The 24,649-nt window shown below is 44.4% G+C and overlaps 1 protein-coding gene across 1 annotated transcript; it reads left to right on the top strand.

Moving 5' to 3' along the window:
• The first annotated feature begins 2,705 nt into the window (after positions 1–2,705).
• On the top strand, positions 2,706–24,626 carry PSMC5 (proteasome 26S subunit, ATPase 5). Its single transcript, XM_056549264.1, has 12 exons — positions 2,706–2,858; positions 8,525–8,596; positions 9,262–9,331; positions 11,110–11,207; positions 11,291–11,347; positions 11,437–11,667; positions 12,660–12,786; positions 13,326–13,516; positions 17,754–17,852; positions 19,795–19,905; positions 20,566–20,652; positions 22,141–24,626. The coding sequence occupies exons 1-12, from the start codon at positions 2,811–2,813 to the stop codon at positions 22,192–22,194; spliced, it is 1,245 nt and encodes a 414-aa protein (XP_056405239.1). The 5' UTR covers positions 2,706–2,810; the 3' UTR covers positions 22,195–24,626.
• Positions 24,627–24,649: the final 23 nt, after the last annotated feature.

Raw genomic sequence — 24,649 nt, forward strand, 5'->3', positions numbered from 1 at the left:
TCCCGATGCTGCCGTAAATTTTGCGCAGCATGAAATACGCTGCGCATATGCCAGGTGGGAACACATCCTTAAAGGGGTTCTCCCGTGGAAAACTTTTTTTTTTTTTTTTTATGAACTGGTGCCAGAAAGTTAAACAGATTTGTAAATTACTTCTATAAAAAAATCTTGATCCTTCCAGTACTTTTTAGGGGCTATATACTACAGAGGAAATGCTTTACTTTTTAGATTTCTCTGATGTCATGACCACAGTGCTCTCTGCTGACATCTCTGTCCATTTTAGGAACTGTCCAGAGCAGGAGAAAATCCCTATAGCAAACATATGCTGCTCTGGACAGTTCCTAAAATGGACAGCAGAGGTCAGCAGAGAGCACTGTGGTCATGACATCAGAGAAATCTAAAAAGTAAAGCATTTCCTCTGTAGTATATAGCCCCTAAAAGGTACTGGAAGGATTAAGATTTTTTAATAGAAGTAATTTACAAATCTGTTTAACTTTCTGGCACCAGTTGATTAACCCCTTAACGACGCAGGACGTATATTTACGTCCTGCGCCGGCTCCCGCGATATGTAGCGGGATCGCGCCGCGATCCCGCATCATATCGCGTCGGTCCCGGCGCTCATCAACGGCCGGGACCCGCGGCTAATACCACACATCGCCGATCGCGGCGATGTGCGGTATTAACCCTTTAGAAGCGGCGGTCAAAGCTGACCGCCGCTTCTAAAGTCAAAGTGACCCGGCTGCTCAGTCGGGCTGTTTGGGATCGCCGCGGTGAAATCGCGGCGTCCCGAACAGCTGACAGGACACCGGGAGGGCCCTTACCTGCCTCCTCAGTGTCCGATCGGCGAATGACTGCTCCGTGCCTGAGATCCAGGCAGGAGCAGTCAAGCGCCGATAACACTGATCACAGGCGTGTTAATACACGCCTGTGATCTGTGTAGAAGATCAGTGTGTGCAGTGTTATAGGCCCCTATGGGACCTATAACAATGCAAAAAAAAATGTAAAAAAAAAGTGTTAATAAAGGTCATTTAACCCCTTCCCTAATAAAAGTTTGAATCACCCCCCTTTTCCCATAAAAAAAATAAAACAGTGTAAAAAAATAAATAAATAAACATATGTGGTATCGCCGCGTGCGTAAATATCTGAACTATAAAAAATATATCATTAATTAAACCGCACGGTCAATGGCGTACGCGCAAAAAAATTCCATTTTTGGTCACTTTTTATACCATTAAAAAATGAATAAAAAGTGATCAAAAAGTCCGATCAAAACAAAAATCATACCGATAAAAACTTCAGATCACGGCGCAAAAAATGAGTCCTCATACCGCCCTGTACGTGGAAAAATAAAAAAGTTATAGGGGTCAGAAGATGACATTTTTAAACGTATAAATTTTCCTGCATGTAGTTATGATTTTTTCCAGAAGTGCGACAAAATCAAACCTATATAAGTAGGGTATCATTTTAACCGTATGGACCTACAGAATAATGATAAGGTGTCATTTTTACCGAAATATGCACTGCGTAGAAACGGAAGCCCTCAAAAGTTACAAAATGGCGTTCTTTCTTCGATTTTGTCGCACAATGATTTTTTTTGCCGTTTCGCCTTGCATTTTTGGGTAAAATGACTAATGTCACTGCAAAGTAGAATTGGCGACGCAAAAAATAAGCCATAATATGGATTTTTAGGTGGAAAATTGAAAGGGTTATGATTTTTAAAAGGTAAGGAGGAAAAAACGAAAGTGCAAAAACGGAAAAACCCTGAGTCCTTAAGGGGTTAAAAAAAAAAGTTTTCCACGGGAGTACCCCTTTAATAGAAATTGCAGTATGATCTGTGCCTGGTTTGTCTTTGCTGATTTTTTGGCATTTTTTCTCCCATGGACCTCTATGGGTTGAAAAAAAAAAAGTTTTTATTCCCATACATCCTTGACAGGAGTTATCGAGTCTAAAAAAAATATATCCCCTATCCTGTGGACAGGGGATACGTGTAAGATCACAGGGGGTCCAACCAATGAGACATTCCGCGATCTATTACTCCGGCTCTCTAAAGGCGAGCCCAAGATACGGAAACGCTGTATCTCCGGCTCTCCCATAGAGATGAATGGAGGGGCCATGTCTGCCACCGCTTCGTGCCGTGGTCGACACACTTTATTCATGTGGCGGGCAGGAGATAGCGGGGGTCCCATTGATCGGACCCCCCTGCGGATAGGGGATAGGTTTTTTTTTTTTTTTTTTTTTTTAGACTGAGCAACTCCTTTAATACAAAAACCTCTAAAGAAATGACAAAAGAATCATCACTTGTAATGAGAAAAACGCAAGTGAAAAAACACCACATATAAACACGACTCAAAATTAGGTCTTATTCACACAACTGAATTCGGGATCCATAGCAACCAATCAGCGTGAAGCAGGGTGTCAGTGCATGCTGGGAATTGTAGTTTTGTAACAGCTGCAGAGATCCAAGTTAGGAACACTAAAACTGGTGTTCAAACCTCTGCAGCTGTTGCAAAACTACAACACCCAGCATGCCCGGACAGCCTTCGGCTGTCCGGGCATGCTAGGAGTTGTAGTTTTGCAACAGCTGGAGGCACACTGGTTGGGAAACACTGCACTAACTCCTGTGACTGTACAGTATTTCAACGAATTCACTTGGCAGTCAATATTTCCTGTACTCCAGGTGGCGCTCAAGAGCTCAAGAAAAATGCACAGAACGTTCTTGACGATCAACAAGACTCTATGGTAGGAGCAGGAAGTCCGGTTGTACGTAACTACGTCTGGACCGCTTCCGGTCCTGAGTCACGGTGAAACAGAGAATGGCTCCGCCGGGTGAATACAAGATGGCGGGGGAAGGAGCAGAGCAGGTACCGGTGTTACGTGTGTATTGTGCTGTAGTATGTTACTGTAGAGATACATAGCGTACGGCTGCCCCGTCCATGGCTCCTGTGTTGTGGTTGTCGGTGCGTGTTTACATCCACATGCCCGACCTATAGCTTTTACTCCTCTCAGCTCCACGAGTCCCAGCCATGCTGAGACTTGTAGTTCTACAGGTCAGTCAGGATAGGGGCATGTGGCTGCTTGTGATTTTGAGTGCTGCCCTTTTAAAGGGTATGTTTTAAAACTACAACTCCCAGCATGCCCTGACAGTGCAGCTGTCAGGGCATGCTGGGAATTGTAATTCTGCAACAGATAGGTGATGGATGTCTGATTACTGGGACCCCCACTGATCATGGGGGTCCTGGGAATGGACAGATCCCTGACGGTTGGCTCCACCATATCTGACATGGATCATATATATATATATATATATATATATATATAATAAATATATAGTCAACCCAGGACATAAGTTTAGTAAGGTATATTGTATCAGTCATGACCTGTATTATACACTAGAGCTGTATTCATAATTCTGCCTTTTGTTTGGCACATCTCTGATATCTTAGCTGTATCTTATGTAGGGGGCGGAGTTAGGTTTTCCTTTATATTGTTATTGTAAAGTGCTTGATGTAAAGATCACTCATAACAGAATGCAAATGATCAGCGCAAGATCTGTGCAAACTTTTAACATGTTAGGAATTCTCTTGGGAGCCTGCAAAATAGTGAGTGCACCTCTGGAGTATAATACAGGATGTAAGTCAGGATCAGTACAGGATAAGTAATGTAATGTATGTACACAGTGACCCCACTAGCAAAATAGTGAGTACAACTCTTGAGTATAATACAGGATATAACTCACATATTCACATTTAGTATTAGTGTATATTAGTGTATATAGTTTATTAGTATGGTATGGGTATAATGGGTATTATAGGAATATGTCTTTTGTAAATATTGTATATATTTGTTTGTGTGCAGGAATGAGTGTGGGGTGGACCGGTGTTGTATTTTATGCTATGGTGTTTGGTTTTATGATTCGCTAAATTGATATGTTCTGTCGGATATGGTATGTTTATGTTTTGTAATTTTTTATTGTTATGTTTGAAATTTTAATAAAAGATCTACAGGATATAACTCAGGATCAGTACAGGATAAGTAATATGTGTACACAGTGACTCCACCAGCAGAATAGTGAGTGCAGTTTAGGAGTAAAATACAAGATGTAACTCAGGATCAGTACAGGATAAGTAAAGTACAGTCATGGCCGTAAATGTTGGCACCCCTGAAATTTTTCTATAAAATGAAGTATTTCTCACAGAAAAGGATTGCAGTAACACATGTTTTGCTATACACATGTTTATTCCCTTTGTGTGTATTGGAACTAAACCAAAAAAGGAGGAAAAAAGCAAATTGGTCATAATGTTGCCAAACTCCAAAAATGGTTTGGACAAAATTATTGGCACCCTTTCAAAATTGTAAAAAAAATAAGATTTTCAAGCATGTGATTCTCCTTTAAACTCACCTGGGGCAAGTAACAGGTGTGGGCAATATAAAAATCACAACTGAAAGCAGATAAAAAGGAGAGAAGTTCACTTAGTCTTTGCATTGTGTGTCTGTGTGTGCCACACTAAGCATGGACAACAGAAAGAGGAGAAGAGAACTGTCTGAGGACTTGAAAAGCAAAATTGTGGAAAAATATCATCAAAGTCCATCTCCAGAGATCTAGATTTGCCTTTGTCCATAGTGCGCAACATTATCAAGAAGTTTGCAACCCATGGCACTGTAGCTAATCTCCCTGGGAGTGGACGGAAGAGAAATATTTACAAAAGGTGTCAACGCAGGATAGTCCGGATGGTGGATAAGCAGCCCCAAACAAGTTCCAAAGATATTCAAGCTGTCCTGCAGGCTCAGGGAGCATTAGTGTCAGCGCGAACTATCCTTCAACATTTAAATTGAAATGAATCTGCTATGGCAGGAGACCCAGGAGGACCCCACTGCTGACACAGAGACATAAAAAAGCAAGACTACATTTTGCCAAAATGAACTTGAGTAACCAAAATCCTTCTGGGAAAATGTCTTGTGGACAGATGAGACCAAGATAGAGCTTTTGGTGAAGCACATCATTAACATAATTTACTGAAAACTGAATGAGGCCTACAAAGAAAAGAACATAGTAGCTAAAGTGAAATATGGTGGAGGTACAATGATGTTTTGGGATGTTTTGCTGCCTCTGGCACTGGGTGCCTTGAATGTGTGCAAGGCATCATGAAATCTGAGGATTACCAACGGATTTTGGGTCGCACTGTACAGCCCAGTGTCAGAAAGCTGGGTTTGCATCCGAGATCTTGGGTCTTCCAGCAGGACAATAACCCCAAACATAAGTCAAAACACACCCAGAAATGAATGGCAACAAAGCGTTGGAGAGTTCTGAAGTGGCAGCAATGAGTCCAGATCTAAATCCCATTGAACACCTGTGGAGAGATCTTAAAATTGCTTTTGGGAAAAGGCGCCTTCCAATAAGAGACCTGGAGCAGTCTGCAAAGGAAGAGTGGTCCAACATTCCGGCTGAGAGGTGTAAGAAGCTTATTGATGGTTATAGGAAGCAACTGATTTCAATTGTGCAACCAAATTTTAGGTTAAGGGTTCTAATAATTTTGTCCAGCACATTTTTGGAGTTTGGTTTGACATAATGTCCAATTTGCTGTTTTTTTTTCCCTCCCTTTTTTGGTTTAGTTCCAGTACAGACAAAGGGAATAAACATGTGTATAGCAAAACATGTGTTACTGCAATTCTTTTCTGTGACAAATACTTCATTTTCTAGAAAAATTTCAGGGGTGCCAACATTTACGGCCATGACTGTATGTATACAGTGACTCCCAAATTCAGCACAATTTTGTACTTTTAATGCATTTACAAAGAAGACTTATGTAAATGGGCAAAATGGTTGTCATATGGACTGCATTGCATCTTATTAAATTGATGGTGGTTACACTGCGACCCACAAGTTACAGTGACCTGAAAGACATGGGAAATGTATCCAGGATGGACTTGTGGTGGAGGCAGCAAACAGGTGGCATCAAGACCTCATCCAGTTGCATTAGCTGTGATGCAGTAATACAACACACGTCCTTTAGCCAAGGAAAGGGCCCATTCACACTACAGGGCATTCTGTTTGCGGCAGGTGCCGCCGGAGTCAGTGCTTGGACATGCAATAGATGACAACGCATTTCTGCGTGGGTTCCGCCAAAAGGATGAACATGTTCTTTTGGCGAAGTCCAGAAGTTGGATTTCTGCCACAGAAATTCTACAGTGGAGCACAATCCCATCAAACACAATGGGAGGCTGTTGCTCTGGAACTTCCAAGCCAAACGTCTTCGCTTTGAAATTCCGTAGTGTGAATGGGCCCTAACTGTAACCCAAATTCTACCTGTATGTTTTAAATAGACGTGAAAGTCCCTTCAAAGCATTTATTCTGTGGGTGCATTGAATTACATTGCATTAGGTCCTTGAACTTGTAATATATATACTGGTTTAACCCCTTAAGGACGCAGGGTTTTTGCATTTTCATTTTTTCCTCATCACCTTCTAAAAATCATGATGCATTCAACTTTACAAAATTGGAAAAAAAAAATAAAATAAATTCAAACCTGTGAAAAAAATCTCACACCGGCGATGGAACTCTATACTGTACACCAGTGGTCTCCAACCTGCGGACCTCCAGATGTTGCAAAACTACAACTCCCAGCATGCCCGGACAGCCAACACCTGTCCGGGCATGCTGGGAGTTGTAGTTTTGCAACAGCTGGAGGTCCACAGGTTGGAGACCACTGCTGTACGCTGTATCCCTATGCCCGGGCTGCAAAAGATAAAGAAAATAAACTTTAACTTACCTATGTCTGCCTCACGCTGTTCCTTGGGACTGGAACGTCGGACAGCCGTCAGCCTATCACCGGCCGGAGCGATATCCCACCCAGGCCAGTGATAGGCTGAGCCCACTGTCATGTAAGGAGCTCTGGCGGGCTTCTTACAGGACAGTGCGTTTAACCTATCACTGGCTGGGGCGGGACATCGCTCTGGCCGGTGATTGGGACTGGAACGTCGGACAGCCGTCAGCCTATCACCGGCCAGAGCGATGTCCCGCCCCAGCCAGTGATAGGTTAATCACTGGCTGGGGCGGGACATCGCTCTGGCTGGTGATAGGCTGACGGCTGTCCGACGTTCCAGTCCCAAGGAACAGCGTGAGGCCGACGTAGGTAAGTTAAAGTTTATTTTCTTTATCTTTTGCAGCCCGGGCCTAGGGTACAGCAGTGGTCTCCAACCTGCGGACCTCCAGCTGTTGCAAAACTACAACTCCTAGCATGCCCGGACAGCCGTTGGCTGTCCCGGCATTCTGGGAGTTGTAGTTTTGCAACAGCTGGAGGTCCGCAGGTTGGAGACCACTGGCGTACAGTATAGAGTTCCAACGCCGGTGGCCCCCAAGAAAGAGGAGGAGGGCAGTGCTTGCGGGTGACGTGATTGGGGGGGGGGGGAGCAGAATAGCGCTCGCGGGTCACATGATTTGGGCGAGGGGGTGAGAAAGAAATACCGTGGAGCCTCCATAAGTTACAAAAATACTGTGATACACATATTTGGTCATACCGCCCAGCCCTACCAACCGGAGTCACTGTTTGACTCCGGTCGGCTCATTAAAGTTAATGGAGTTCAGCGCCGGTCCGGCTGGGGTACGGGAGAGCCCGGTTTGCCCCTCCCCCGGCCGGATCTGGCATCCGTAATGTAAAAACGAAGTGTGACTGCAGCCTTAACCGGCAATGTTTTATTTCAATTTAGACGCGGCGATCAACTTTGATCGCCGCATCTGAAGGGTTAATACCGGGCATCACCGCGATCGGTGATGTCCGGTATTAGCCGGGTGTCCAGACCATTGATGGAAGCCGGGACCGACGCAATATGACATGGGGTTCTATCGCGGGAGCCCGTGCAGGACGTATGCATACGCCCTGTAGCGGGAATTATCTGGTCTTTGTTTAAGTATGTCTTGCACGAATATACAGGTAAGGGTGCATTCATAACCCAATTCTTTCCTACGGGGTACGGGATCGCCTGGTTTTCACATCTCCAGCCTGATCCGGTCACCGTATGGAGGAATCGTGGTGTGAATGCACCCATAGAAACACTGGTCAGTCACTGCTGTATTCTATATGATAGAGCCGTTTGTATGTTATACACAGGGATATGAGACACGGGAAGACTTCTTAGAACCTGTGTAGTGGAAAATTAGTGCAGTTGCCCGTAGCAACCAATCAGATCGCTTCTTTCATTTTGAAAAGGCCTCTGTGAAATGAAAGAAGCAATTTGATTGGTTGCTATGGGCTAATACACCAATCTTCCTCTACACAGGTTTTGATAAATGTTCCCCAGAATATTTACGTTCCTTTCAGGGCTGCGTCACACCTGACCTGTTTGATTCCCGCTACTCTTATTATTTTGGATCTGCTGAGGGTCTAATCTGTGTGACCTATACATTATAGGCAGATTCTACAGAAAGTGGTCCTTTTAAAGGGAAGGTTTGCTTTGGTTCATGTGCTTAGATTGTAGTTTCTTAAAGGAAAAAAAACCCATATATGTTGACATGACTTCTCTTGATATACAGATGGATATGGATGAGATTCGTGGTGGCACTGGCCTGCGTCAGTATTATTTGTCAAAGATCGAGGATCTGCAGGTAAGAAATGAAACCTTACTTCCCTACTGCCTGTTATGGATGTAAAACTGTGATTTTGTATCTTTTACAAGTTGAAGGAGAACTCCAGTACTTTATGTCTTGTTCCCTATCCACAGGATAGGGGCTAAATGTCTTATTACGGGTGGTCCAACCACAAGCTCTCCCCCAGCTTCCCCATGTTCTGAAGATTTGTGTCCATGGGAGAGCTGGAGCTTGTGAGCACTGTACTCGTGTATCTCTGGCTCTTCAGTACACAGTGCAAAGAGCAGTGTTTCCCAACCAGGGTGCCTCCATGTGTTGCAAAACTACAACTCCCAGCATGCCTGGACAGCCAAAGGCTGTCCAGGCATGCTGGGAGTTGTAGTTTTGCAACATCTGGAGGCACCCTGGATGAAAAATACTGGCATAGAGGGTATGTTCACATGCTGCAGATTTTGCAAATATTTCTGGAACACCAAAACCTTATCCATACATCTGATTGTACATCATGATTGAAAAATCCAAATATAGTTGGTAACAATCATATCTGCATGTGAATGTACCCCATGTATAAAATACTTGCTGCCTGTCTACAGATGACTGTAGGCGTGCGGTAAATGGCAGCTATACCTAGAAACTTACTGGGATCCAAATTGATGTCAACAATTTGATGTTTTCTTTTCTAGTTGGTTGTCAATGAAAAAAGCCAGAACTTGAGACGTCTTCAAGCCCAGAGAAATGAGCTCAATGCAAAAGGTGAGCAGGCGGAATACATATTGGGTGCTTTTCATTCTGATGTCATGGCTTCCATGTTTGTGGGGGTCTGTGTTGGACAAAGAGCATCCGTTATGATATGCAATGGTCACTGTGTTTTTGGTTTTCCCTCTCACCTTAGTTGATTGATAATTGACCTTTCCAGATTTCCTTTTTCTAATACATGAGCGATGTTACCCTGAATCTCTGCTCGCGGAATTCAGCGATCGGAGATTCAGCCTGGCAGCTGGCGGCAGGACCGCGCGGCACTGCTCCATAACCATTGACAGCTATTCAGTGCTCGCGGACTTCCGTGTAAAGAATGAACATGTTCTTTCTTTGTGCGGACAATTCCGCCGCTGAAATTCCGCAGTGTGATCGGGTCTCGTGGAAGACCCATTCACACAGATGCTAACGTTCATTGTCCGGAATATTACTTGCGGAATTCCGCAGTGTGAACATACACTTACAAAAACAGGGCCTTACTAAAACTCTAAGCCTGTGCTGCCCAATCTGCAGATATTGAGCTGGTGCAAAACTACAACACATAACAAGCCCCGGCAGTCAGGGCATGATGGGTGTTTGCACCAGCCGGAGAGAAACTGATAGAGGAACACTGCTCTATGCCATATCATTTGAGGTGCATTTTCATCATAGTGATTTGCTAGAGCAAATGGTGATAGGACTCAGGAACCCCGGACAGGCAGGGGGAGAGAAGCGGGTGGTGGCAGCGGTCTATGGCACCGCAAAAGCCACTGCAGTGCATTGATTTGAAGCGCCCGCTTTAAATCAATGATCTGCAGCGGTGTCGCGGGGGGGGGGATGAATAGCCGATAACTTATACCGGAATATCTGTATAAGTTATCCGCTATCGGCCCTAACCCCCACCGATAATCGGTATCGGCCCTAAAAAAAACTATATTGGTCGATCCCTACCACCATATATTTAATAATGTGCTCCTAGCCCTGATACAAATATTCTCTCAGTTGGGGTGATGATGTCTCTCCATCCGTGCACAATGTTTTGCATGCCTCTGCCACTCTTCGACACAAGTTCAGACTCCTCTGCTCTGCTGCACTCCGGCTCAGACCAGAAGTTGGCCACATCACACAAGGGACATTGTGCAATGCAAGTTAATTAAGTCTCCCTCCTCCTTTTTGATCGCTTTTTTTAATTAAATTGTTTACTGATAAACTGTGACCAAAATCATCAATTCTGATATCAAATAAGTGTGTTTTTTATTTTGTTTAATGATCAGATTGCTTTTACTGGCTATAGCATAGCATTGGTCAGTTAGACCAGTCTTCTGCTGGTACAGCCTGCTCAAGGTATCTGCAGAATTACCATAGAGGGCCCGGTGGCCTTTCAAAGGCCTTTAGCTGCAATGGTAACTGATCAGCACCCTAAGATTGCCTTGGGGGGAGGGGTGCCGCCGATTGGGCACCTAACACGAGCAGCTCATTTAACCTTAAAAATGGATTGCTAGTGAACACATTACAACATGGCTCCATTCACTTTAGTGGTACTAAGCTGCAATGCCACACACAACCTGAGCAGATTGGTGTATTTTTTTTCTTTTCTAATCCCGAGTAAACCCTATAAATTGACCAACAATAGTATCATCACTGATGTCTGTCATTGATGGTGAGTGCTGGCTTCTCAGTTCACTTAGCCTGCCGTAAACGTACAACTCCTGGCAAAAATAATCAGGTTATAGTAGTATCTTTTTAGAGTGACTATTGTATGAATGAAATAAATACCATACCTCTGCTTTTTCCAGTGCGTTTGCTCCGTGAGGAGCTGCAGTTACTCCAGGAACAGGGATCCTATGTTGGAGAAGTGGTGCGAGCCATGGACAAGAAGAAGGTGTTGGTTAAGGTGAGTGGATACCTCTTGACATTGGTCAATGGTTGCCCTATAGGAAATAATTTTATGTAACAAACTGACTTGTCACCTTCTAGGTCCATCCTGAGGGGAAGTTTGTTGTAGACATCGACAAAAACATTGATATAAATGATGTAAGTATTATCTCCAGAAAAGCTTATGTTGTGGATTTGTAGTATATGCACTTTACCAGGTTTGTTGCTGACTCCAAATTCTCTATTAGGTGACCCCAAACTGTAGAGTTGCTTTAAGGAATGACAGCTACACCCTGCACAAAATCCTGCCCAACAAGGTGGACCCGCTGGTGTCGCTGATGATGGTGGAGAAGGTTCCAGATTCCACGTATGAGATGATTGGAGGTTTGGACAAACAGATTAAAGAGATCAAGGAAGTCATCGAGCTCCCCGTCAAGCACCCTGAACTATTTGAGGCACTGGGGATTGCACAACCTAAGGTTAGAGTTTCAGCATGTGTTATGAAGACAGATGATTGATGACAACTAGGGATCGACCGATATCGTTTTTTTAGGGCTGATGCCGATAATCGGTGGAGGTTAGGGCCGATAGCCGATAACTTATACCGATATTCCGGTGTAAGTTATCGGCTATTTATCCCCCCGCGACACCGCTGCAGATCATTGATTTAAAGCGGGCGCTTTAAATCAATGCACTGCAGTGGCTTTTGCGGTGCCATAGGCCGCCACCGCCACCCGCTTCTCTCCCCCTGCCTGTCAGGGTGGTCCGGGCCATCCATCCTTCCTGTAGTGTCTGGCGGCATTCCGGGTGGAGGGTGAACTGGTCCGGGCTGTCCTTCTTCTCCGGGGGTCATCTTCTCCACTCCGGGCAGGCTCCGGCCTAGTAACGCAGCATAGACGCCGCTGCGCAGTGACGCCCGTGTGCAGCGACGCACCTGACGTCACAGCGTAGCGGCGTCTATGCAGTGTACTAGGCCGGAGCCTGCCCGGAGTGGAGAAGATGACCCCCGGAGAAGGACAGCCCGTACCGGTTCACCCTCCACCCGGAATGCCGCCGGACACTACAGGATGGATGGATGGATGGCCCGGACCATCCCCATTACGGGTAAGTTTAATTTTTTTTAATTGACTTGGAGGGTGGGGGAGGGGCCCGACCGGTATAGCAGTATGGGCAAAAATCCATACCGGTATACCGCCCAGCACTACGGTGGGGGGTGCGACGCGGTGCGGTGGGCCGGGGGAGGTCGCGGTGGGGGGGGGGGGGGGTGCGGGGGGCGGGGCATTATCGGCAAGGTAATTGCCGATAATGCCCAAAATCGTGATTATCGGCCATACCGATAATCGGTCGATCCCTAATGACAACCATTGTCCATATGCCCCAGTATATTACATTTATAGGGCATTGGGAGGGTTCGCACACTTAAGACCACTGTTTAGAAGCCTAATAATTTATCTTATATATTCTCTTATAGGGAGTGCTTTTGTATGGACCCCCAGGTACTGGCAAGACACTACTGGCCCGTGCTGTTGCACATCATACAGACTGCACATTTATCCGTGTGTCTGGATCTGAACTTGTTCAGAAGTTTATTGGGGAGGGTAAGTATAATTTTTTTCTGAAATTACGTTTGTGGGATCATTGTCCGTGGAAATTCCAAGGGATTACTGACTTTGAGTGAGGATACATTCCTTGCCATGCAGAAGTCTTATATTTAGAGACCAAAACTGGATTGGATCCCGTCATGTGTAGTCTAAGACAGTGTTTCCCAACCAGTGTGCCTCCAGCTGTCTCCAGCTGTTGCAAAACTACAACTCCCAGCATGCCCAGACAGCCGGAGGCTGTCTGGGCATGCTGGGAGTTGTAGTTTTGCAACAGCTGGAGACACACTGGTTGGGAAACACTAGTCTAAGAAACATTTTCCAGAAAGGAAGCTTTCTTGTAACCTTTTAACATCACGATCCAATCCAGCCTTCAGCTATAAGTATACAGCTGCCACACTGACCCATAATATGACCATCTACATACATGCTCTATTATAGATAGGCAAGTAAAGTTTCTTTGTGTACCAACAGTAAGTGGATTACTAGAAAGTGCTAAACTACATGCATTTTTATGGGGTGATGTGGTATGTTAATAGGAGCTCGCATGGTGAGGGAACTCTTCGTCATGGCTCGAGAGCATGCTCCTTCCATTATCTTCATGGATGAGATTGACTCTATTGGATCTTCGCGGTTGGAGGGGGGTTCTGGTGGAGATAGTGAAGTGCAGCGTACCATGCTTGAGCTGCTGAACCAGCTGGATGGATTTGAGGCGACAAAGAATATTAAGGTATGTTATGCATTAATACAATGTTTTAAATTGCCCGACCTAAGCGGTCATGGTGTAATACAAATATATATTCTTGTAACTTATCTCTTTCCCAATAGTCATCTTATTTCCCATAGTGTTTCCTAGCATTTTCCCTTGGAGCACACTGATGTCACAGCTGCTGCTTCTTCAAGCCTGCTCAGAGCCGAGTGAGTAAGCTGCAGCGGTGACGTTAACGTGCTCCTGGAGCACCTGAATAAGGAGAATAACTGCAAACAGGGACTTACATTGATGTGATACAAGGTGCAGTTGTGCACCTATGTTGGAGTGGAGGACCTGCACCTATGGATCACAATATGGTTTCACTACTGTGGTTAATGTAAACAATGACATTAGCTAACCCTCAAAACTGATGTAAAACTGAGACATTAGCCAGTATATCCTTATATGAAGGACACACTTGAGCCCGCACACCACGCCAAGGTTTCTCAGATGGTGCGGGACCTATCAGCTAACCTACCTGGCCAGATAAATAAAACCAGGGACCAAAATACAGCAACCATAGGCCCGGCTTGCAGATTGCTCCTCAGTCACCTCCAGTGTGAATCTAAGCACACATACAATGGGAGGGAGTAGACAAGCTACAAGCCCCACCCCTGGTTGGTTCATTTATAGCAGGCCTCACAGGTGAAACCCTAATGCTACCCAGCAAGATAAAAGGGTGCATTAGTATAAGCCTTAAGCAAAGACCAGGGATGTGGAATTCCTATCGCCCGTCGCCCGGGACAAGCAGTTTCGGGCGCCGGGCAGGTGAAATTGTCCGGCCCTTAGCCCTGCTTCGGGCAAGCAGGGCCGGACCTCACAAGCGCTGCTGACCTCTGCAGACTGTATGGAGCGGGCTCCCGACTCCTGCCCGCTCCATACTCTGCAGCCCCCCGGCTGTAAAAACCTGTTTCCTCCGAAGCAGAGCAGGGGAGATGAGAAGCTGTGTATTTGTCTTCTCTCCCCTGCTCTGCAGACGTCCGGGGTGATGAGGGGTCGTGGCTTCTTGCTCCCCGTGCAGACCTGCGTCCTCTGCCTTCACTCCCCCCAGCTGTAGCTTCAGAGAGCTGAGGGGAGGAGGCACGTCTGCATGGGGAGATGCATGCGGCGCTCACAGGGGAGTATGGAGCGGGCTCCGGATTCCTGCCCGCTCCATACTCTGCAGCCCCCGGCTGTTCTCTGTAGCCGGGGGGCGCCGCTAATAGCCAGCATGCGGCGATCGTCGCGGCTGGCTATTAACCCTTTAGATCACCGCTGTCAAAGCTGACAGCGGCGCCTAAAGGGAGATGTGAATGCTCCCTGGTGGGCTAGTGGGGTGGATCGCCCCCCCGCAGTGCGATCGCGAGGGGAGATCCACTATGGAGGTAGCCGGAGGAATTACCTCTGTTCCCTGCTGTCCCACTCTGTCATTGATAGATCCTGGCTGGACCAGGCTCTATCAATGGATCACAGAGCACACAGATTAATAGAGTTCAATAGAATCTATTCATCTGTCGGAGGAATCTAATGATTCCTCATATAAGTGTAATAAAGTGTTAAAAAAAAAAAATGTTAATATAAGTTTGAAAGACACACATTAACCCAGTGGTCTTCAAACTGTGCCCCTCCAGATGTTACAAAACTACAATTCCCAGCATGCCAGGACAGCTGTTGGCTGTCCGGGCATGCTGGGAGTTGTAGTTTTGCAATATCTGGAGGGCCACAGTTTGAAGACCGCTGCATTAACCCCTTCCATGTTAAAAGTTCAAATCACCCCCTTTTCCTATATAAAAACATGCAAACATAATAAAAATAAACATATTTCGTATCGCTTTGTGCGTAATTGTACAACCTATTAAAATATAACATTATGTATCCCGTACGGTAAATGTTTAAAAATATCAAACCACAGAATTGCAATTTTTATAATATCCCAGAAAAAAAAGTTAAAAAGCGATTTAAAAAGTCAGATCAATACCTAAATGGTACCGATACAAAAAACTGATTATGGCGCAAAACATGAGCCCTCATACAGCCTGGTATGCGGAAAAAAAATAAAGCTACAGGGGTTAAAAAATGGCAATTAAAAAAATTTGAAAAAGTTCAGAATTAGTAAAACATGACGTAAACGATACAAATCTGGTATTGCTGTAATCAGGCGCCTAAAGTATAAAACTAACATGTTACCTCAACCACAAGGTAAATGGCGCAGAAAAGAAAACCACCAAATCTGCTAAATTATCTTTTACTATTTCAATTTCACTTCCCTTGAGATATAGATATATATATATTTTTTTTTAGTTCGGAGAATGTTATTGAAAAATTAAAAGATATCCTTATAGTAGATAGTTATGGCTATTATAGGGCGAGGAGGAAAAAATGAGAGCGTAAAAGCGAAAATTGCCCGGACAAGTGGATCGTCATGAGGGACAAGTAGATTTTGCTCCATTTTAGTCCCGTGGACAAGTAGTTTTTTATAAAATTTCCACACCCCTGAAAGACATAACAGGTTATATTTGCATGAACATGGTTATAGCAGGAAAACTCAACCCCATTGCAAAACCACTGCAAACAGGGCCACGAATTGGGGATAGGTAAATGTCCTTCTCCTCAGTGGCACCCGCATTACCAGCCTGTACCAACAGGTTAGTGTGGTAGACTCTGACAGATTCCCTTTAAAACATACTTTTCATATGATTAGGATTATAGACATGCCCGAATTAAGATGAAGCAACAATTTATGATATCCTTAAAGGGGTACTCCCCTGGAAAACATTTTTAAATCAACTGATGACAGAAAGTTAAACAGATTTGTAAATGAAATCTATTAAAACATCCTTCTAGTACTTCTAAGCTTCTGTATGCTTCTTTTGTTTTTGAATTTTTCTTTCTGACCACAGTGCTCTCTGCTGACACCTCTGTCCATGTCAGGAATTGTCCAGAGCAGGAGAGGATTGCTATGGGAATTTGCTTCTACTCTAGACAGTTCCTGACATGGACAGATGTGTCAGCAGAGAGTACTGTGGTCAGACAGAAAGGAAATTAATAAACAAAAGGACTTCCTGTGGAGCATACAGAAGCTTAGAAGTACAGGAAGGATTAAGATTTTTTTTTATAGAAGTAACTTACAAATCTGTTTAAATTTCTGGCACCAGTTGATAAAAAAAAAAAAAAAAAAAAAAAAAAAAAAAAATTTCCCACAGAGTACCTCTTTAATATGGCATATGCAGCTTTTACTAGCAGAAGCAAACTCATAATAGAGCAAGACCCACACATTTCAGAATGAAAACAGGACCCCACCGCACCACCCACATCATCTTTATTACATGAAGTTAGAGGGTTGTCTGTCCCTTTAACATAGCAGCCTATACATATGACTGCAGAAGCCTAATGGTGAGACCTCACCTATTAATAGCAAAGGAGTCCCCTAACCCCTCAAACCCTTCCTTACCTGTCAGTCATATGACTTATCCCTAAAAGTATATCATGTAATTTGTAAAATCATTATTCCATGCCTAATGTCAGATCAGAAGGGAGAATGGGGAGGGCAACCTGTTTTATATCGGGACCAAAATTATCAGGCGACATCAGTAAAAAAACATTATACCATAAAACTTTTAGAGCTGCTTCAGAGCGGATGTATAACAAGCATACTTATTGGTAATATTAGCTTAGATGTTGTCTTTGCTTAGCAGTGTTACTTTTAGAGATGAGCGAACTTACAGTAAATTCGATTCGTCACGAACTTCTCGGCTCGGCAGTTGATGTCTTTTCCTGCGTAAATTAGTTCAGCCTTCAGGTGCTCCGGTGGGCTGGAAAAGGTGGATACATTTCTAGGAAAGATTCTCCTAGGACTGTATCCACCTTTTCCAGCCCACCGGAGCACCTGAAAGCTGAACTAATTTACGCAGGAAAAGTCATCAACTGCCGAGCCGAGAAGTTTGTGACGAATCGAATTTACTGTAAGTTCGCTCATCTCTAGTTATTTTCTATTCGAGTACATTCTCTTGTGTTAGTGGAAGTGTTAAGCTGCATAGAGCAGTGGTCTCCAATCTGCGGACCTTCAGATGTTGCAAAACTACAACTCCCAGCATGCCCGGACAGCCAACGGCTGTCCGGGCATGCTGGGAGTTGTAGTTTTGCAACATCTGGAAGTCAGCAGGTTGAAGACCACTGGCATAAAGTATATTCTTGTATTCGACTAACTGATATTTCCACCCTGGTGGTTCCTTCCCAGGTCATTATGGCAACCAACAGAATTGATATATTGGATTCTGCTTTGCTGCGCCCAGGCCGCATTGACAGGAAGATAGAGTTCCCCCCTCCTAATGAAGAGGTAATTGCTTGCGCCGTTGTGGTGTATGAACTCTGTATTTTCCTGTTCATTGTACTTGTCTGTATTTTCTGCTAATTGCACTAGTAGACGTTATTTTAACTCTTGATACAGTCCCTATTGGCAGCATTGAAGTTTGAAGTGTTAAAGGGGTTATCCAGTTATAAAAATTACAGTGAGTTATTCCCCTCTTTGCATGTTTATTAATAAAGTCCTGCACGTGTATGTAATGTTCTGGGCCACTTTCTGGAGCCTCTTCCACTCTGTCTCCACATTAGCTCCCTCTCACTCTAGCTCCCGGCCTCCTGAGACAAAGACCATGTGACATATGTACAGTGACCCCCCCCCCCCACGACCTACGATCGCCCCGACATATGATAATTTCAACATACGATGCTCTTGTTTGTCGGGGCCATCGCATAAACGACTATCCGGCAGCGCAGACTGCTTCAGCTGCCACCGGATAGCCGTTTACGGTGCCCCGTGTGGTCCGCTGACGATCACTTACCTGTCCTCGGGGCTCCGGAGTGTCCTCTTCGGGATCCCCTGCATCGTCGGCGCTCTCCATCGTCGTCATCACGTCGCTGCGCACGCCGTCCCGTCATCCAATAGGAGCGGCGTGCGTAGCGACGTGATGGTGGCGACGGAGAGCGCGGATGCCGGGGAAGCAGAGGCCTTACCGGAGCCTCGGGGATGCGGCGACAGCGATGGAAGGCGACATCCAGGGCAGCGGTGACGGTCCGGAGCGGTGGGGACACGTGAGTATAACCTCCAATACCAGTGGTCTTCAACCTGCAGACCTTCAGATGTTGCAAAACTACAACTCCCAGCATGCTGGGTGTTGTAGTTTTGCAAGATCTGGAGGTCCGCAGGTTGTAGACCACTGTCCTATACTTTACATTGCACGGATCCCTCAACATACGGTGGTTTCAACAAACGATGGTCCATTTTGAATGGATTACCAACGTATATTGAGGGACCACTGTACTTGCTAGGGGGCCTTGCTTGCTGCAGGTAGTGATGTCAAAGTAGCAAACTCATTCTCCTTTTGTGACAATCGGTGTCACGTGTCGGCCGGCAGGGAAAGCTGTGTTTTGGTAAACACAGCTTGTGCACATGTATCTTGGGGGCTGGATACAGCAGCCAGTAGGAGTTCCCCGGCAGTAAGAAGGGAGCCGCACTGACTACTGGAAATTTTTATAATTTCTGTCCGGCACGTACAATGAAAAATAGGGCAAGTAACTAAATGGGCATATCTGCACAATTGGAGCTCGAAATCAAGAAACATTAGCAGAGACAGAATGATTGCGAGGGGGCAGCAATAAGGTAATATTATTAATGGCAGAGTTTTATTTTCTTTTTGATCTGATAATCCCTTTTTAACTGCTGCCTCATGTTGATATTCCTGTTTAATACTGGTTCTTTTAAAGGGGTATTCCAGGCAAAAACTTTTTTATATATATCAACTGGCTCCAGAAAGTTAAACAGATTTGTAAATTACTTCTATTAAAAAATCTTAATCCTTTCAGTACTTATGAGCTTCTGAAGTTAAGGTTGTTCTTTTCTGTCTAATTAATCTCTGATGTCACCTGTCTCAGGAACCGCCCAGTTTAGAAGCAAATCCCCATAGCAAACCTCTTCTAAACTGGGCGTTTCCCGAGACAGGTGTCATCAGAGAGCACTTAGACAGAAAAGAACAACCTTAACTTCAGAAGCTCATAAGTACTGAAAGGATTAAGATTTTTTTAATAGAAGTAATTTACAAATCTGTTTAACTTTCTGGAGCCAGTTGATATATAAAAAAATTTTTTTGCCTGGAATACCCCTTTAAAGCAGGTGAATGCAGTACAGAGGATAGTTTATGGGCTTTATATGCTCTTGTACAGATTCTTCCCTACTTTAGTTATGGTAAGGGTACAAATTGAGGTTTTTCGTCTTTACGTAGGCCCGTTTGGATATTCTGAAAATTCATTCCCGAAAGATGAATCTGACTCGTGGCATCAACCTGCGTAAAATAGCTGAGCTCATGCCTGGAGCATCCGGAGCAGAGGTGAAGGTAAGATTCTCGAGACCTATTTAGAATACTTTGTTTCAGTCTTGCAAGTGAATCTGGAGGCGTTTCTGTTCTCCTGGCCCAGCACCCAGGGCCTTGCAGATGACAGATTAATAGGGAGCAGATGGATGTTTGTAAGACAGCCCTACAGTTCTCATCACCGCCCACAGTCTCAGGATACAGATCACTGGGAAACAGATGTGAACGTTATTGTGAAATCCCAGTTTACTCCTTGGAAATCTCTGCGTTTAACACCCATTCCCAAAATCTTACACGTTGACCACATTTTGGGAGTATTTCTTGTAGGAATAGATGCCAGAAATTTTTTGAGCTGTTTTTATTTCCTGTCTTTTTAATTTTGTTTTGAAGCGTGTGTACTGTGGTGACTTCTTTGGAATCCATTGTGATCTCTATAATTGCAAACAGATCACATTTAGTGATGTATCTGCTGCTTACATGTGAAACCTTTGTCTATTATACCCAATATGTGGTGTTTTTATCATATACTTCATGTAACATTTCCACTGTCTCGCAGTTAGACTTTCCAGTTCACTTGAGAAATGAATTTTCATTGTTCCCTACTTATATACATCTGTAAGGATGTAGCAATACCATGCTCACCCACCCGCCTGCTGTCAAGAGTAATCTTTTCCTTTCTTACAGGGTGTATGTACAGAAGCGGGTATGTACGCCCTCCGTGAAAGAAGGGTACATGTCACACAAGAAGACTTTGAAATGGCAGTAGCAAAGGTAAGATGGTGGCTTCTACTAATAATAGAAATAGGCTTCATATTACAATAATGTCTATTATAGCACTGGCCAGGGATTGGGCTCACAGTCATTGGATCCCTTCCTGTCAGTGTCTCTCCTTTCTGCTGGCTTTGATTGGTAGACCTGTTTTAGTCTGTAGGGGCGGCATTATTAAAAATGTTTTTCTCTCAAAAATCTCATGAATCACACATTGTATGTTCAGTTTCATGCTTCCCATTGTTCAGGCAGCAAGTGACTAATGACTATTTCATTGTAGCTGTCCATATGATATATATATTTATTGCTGCGCTCGCATCCTACCCGCACAGTCCCCTCTGCTATCAGCAGCCAGGACCTGTGGCTAATGCCGGACACTGCCGTTCAGGCAGATGTCCTGAATTAACTGTTTAGACACGGCGAAAGTGAAAGCTTCCCAGCAGCTCAGTCGGGCTGATCGGGACCATCTTGGTAAAATCGCGATGTCCCGATCAGCTAGGAGGCATCAGGAGGGTGCCTTACCTGCTTCCTGCACGTCCAATCGGCGATTAATTGCTCAGGCCTGGATTTCAGGCTTGGTGCAATCAACCGCCGATAACACTGATCAATGCAATGGCATTAATCCGTGTATTGAATCAATGTACTGCCTGTTTTAGTCCCCTATGGGAGCTATAACATTGCAAAAAAAAAAGTTAACGTTTTTTTTTTCTTTTTTTACCGTTTGGCCGTAGATTTTTGGGTAAAATGAGTGATGTCATTACAAAGTAGAATTGGTGGTGCAAGAAATAAGCCATCAAATGGATTTTTAGGTGCAAAATTTAAAGGATTTAAAAGGTATGGAGGAAAAAAACAAAAGTGGAAAAAGGGGGTTAAAGGGGTTTTCTCTTAAAGAACTCTCACCCCTGTCTAGAGGAATAAGGATAAGTGACAGATTTGGCAGTGTCTGACCTACAGAGGTGGACAAAATTGTTGGCATCTTTCTGTTAAAAAGAGAAAAACCCACAATGCTCCCTCAAATAACTGGAAACTGACGAAGTTAAAGTAGACCTGAATGGAGGGGGTGTGGCATGACGTCTCTAGGGGGCACAGAATGCCGGGGGCTGCTCCACAATCGGATAGGGATAAGATGTATTAAGCCGGATTACCCCTTTAAAAATAAAGCTGAATCCTGAGTCTTACACAGATGCTGCTTCTGCAAGCTTGATACCTGTATTACAACTATAATGCTGCTACTTTTAATAAGTTTTATTAAAACTTGTGCAGAGCAAAATTTGAGCAGTTGCCTTTACTAACTAGATTGTTTGTTTTAATTTTTAAGTCATCTGATTGGTTGCTATAGGCAACTGCTCCACTTTTCCTCTGCACAAGTTTTGATACATCTTCCCCATAGAGCCAAACTTGAAGCATTTATTAAATTTGACTTAAGAAAAGAAATGTGTGCACGATAAACATACACGGAAATCGGCATTAACATATGGCTAATGTTTTCAGGTGATGCAGAAGGACAGCGAGAAGAACATGTCTATAAAGAAATTATGGAAATGAACATGGAGTGAAGCCTTCCGAGCACACGTTATTCTCAGCCCTGATGTATGTTATGTACAGCTGCTGCTAATGTTTTTCATCCTCCAGCCTCCCTTGTGTAATCAGGGCACCCCAGGGCAAACACTTCTAATTTGAGAACTGAGCTGTTATTGTCACCGCCATACTGCGACCAGCGATAGGGCTGTATCCAAAGGGAGACTACTGTCACAGGGCATCATGGATTAACAAAACTTAACATGCATGTAAACCCTTTGGGTGCATAATTGATCACATGGGGGGGGGGGAGGGGACTGAAGCAGCAAGTTGTTGTCTTTTCAATTGCTAGTGAACCAGATCTGGATTTGTTTTTGTAATATTACTGAAACTGAATCTCTGTGGTCTGTTTTTAATAAAGAACAGAACGAGTAAAAAAAAAAGAAAGCTTTTATTGTTCTTAACCATTTAACAATTTTGCAAACAACAAAGAAATATTTAGTAATGAAACACATTCAGACCCTGCTCCCACAGTGCTGTAAACTGCACATCAATAAAGATCATAAGAAATGAATGCAGCCGTTTTAACATGTGCCCATGTCCCACATAGAGGGAATAGCTATTATGAGGGCTGCAATTTGAAAGCGCAGGTATTGCATGGGTATTGGGGGGCCGTTCACATGGGTGGATTACCGGTGAAATTTCTACAGCGTATGCTAGGTAATCTGCCTGTGTGAATGTACCCTTAGGCGGGATGTCAGGCAGTGTGTGATCACCAATCAAGTAATGCCCTGACTTAACACCTGCTTCAGAAGTTTAAAGGAGTCCTCCGCCCCTAGACATCTTATCCCCTATCCCAGCGGCCAGATCCCTGCGATCTCTTGGACGGCACCCGAGGTTCTGAACATTTATTTCCAGAACTCTGGCTGAAGCACGCGTTGTGGACATAAGTGTTCAGAACGCCAGGGTGCCATCCCGGAGATCGCAGGGGGGGGGGGGGGTCCCAGTGTCCCAGTGTCCAGACTCCTCCATGGTCAGACATCTTATCCCCTATCCTTTGTATATTGGGTTATAAGATGTTTAGGGGGCGGATTACCCCTTTTAAAGGAAAATGTTCACCCGTACTATAACCAGATACACCGGGTTATAGTGCAGGAGAACGATGCGGGGTCGTGGACTGCTATACCTACCTACAGACCAGAGCCCTGATCCCCAAAGTTCCCCCTCTTGCGCAAGCCCTGGAAGAGGGGGACCTTCGGGGGATCGGGGATCTGGTTTGCAGGTAATTATAGCAGTCTGAGACCCCACATCGGTCTCCTGTTCACCCACATTATAACTCAGTGTATCGGGTTATAGTGCGGGTGAACGGGTGACCGTTCTCCTTTTTAACTATGGTAATTTATACAGAAGAGCCACCCTGTGCATGCAACCATGGTAAAATGCTACATTACTAGCTGATAAGTTCATATAGTGGATGAATATTTTTATTTTTTTGTGCTCAGCAGTTTTAGATATATTGTCGCCTGTACACGACATCCTGAGAGTAAAAGAGTACCCCTTTAATGTTGCAGTTGCACTCTTGAATATCTGACCACATCTATACAGGGCAGTTTAAGGTATATTCACACACTGCAGAAATCTCAGCACATTTTATACATAGCAATGGGGCAGTAATCTCTGCAACACATTTGTCACACATGACCATGCTGGCAAAAGCCGGAGTCAAGGGAACGGGTTTGAAGAGGTTATCCGGCCTTGTAAAATGAATGATTTATCCTAAGGCTCAGCTGTTTGAAGGGGTCATGGTGCTTATGTGGTTGTTGCAGATTACTGCTACTCGTCCCTTTATGGATGTACTGCTAGGCTGTGTTCACACGATGGAAATTCCGGCTGGATTTCTGCATCTAATTCCGCATAAATTTAGAGTCAATACACTTCAATGGGATTCCCATTCACACAGTAGAATTTCCGCATTGGTCTTTCCTCTGCGGAAATTCTGCATTCCATGTAAAGAAAGGTCCTACCCTAAATTCGTGCGGAATTGTGATGCGGAATCCCATTGAAGTCAATGGGTCTATTTTTTATTTTTTTTCCTCCTCCTCCTCCATCCAAATGCCGATTTCGCGTGGATTACTCACGAAATGTAACCAAAGCAATGATAGAAAATCCCCATTTTCCTTACACTGGAATTTCTGCATATATTCAGAAAGATGCAGCATTCCACGTCCACATTTTTTGGCCAGAATTCTGCATCTTTATGCGGAAATTCTGACGTGTGAATGTAGCCTTAGAAGCAGTGGGGCAAGGTATTGCACTTTTGTCTCATTCAAGTGAATAGGGCACTGCAGCCTATTTAAACAGATGATCCAGAGAGGATATCTTTGGATAGGGCAGTGTTTCCCAACCAGGGTGCCTCCAGATGTTGCAAAACTACAACTCCCAGCATGCCTGGACAGCCTTTGGCTGTCCAGGCATGCTGGGA

Source organism: Hyla sarda, chromosome 12 (assembly GCF_029499605.1).
Source record: "Hyla sarda isolate aHylSar1 chromosome 12, aHylSar1.hap1, whole genome shotgun sequence".
Lineage (NCBI taxonomy): Eukaryota > Metazoa > Chordata > Amphibia > Anura > Hylidae > Hyla > Hyla sarda.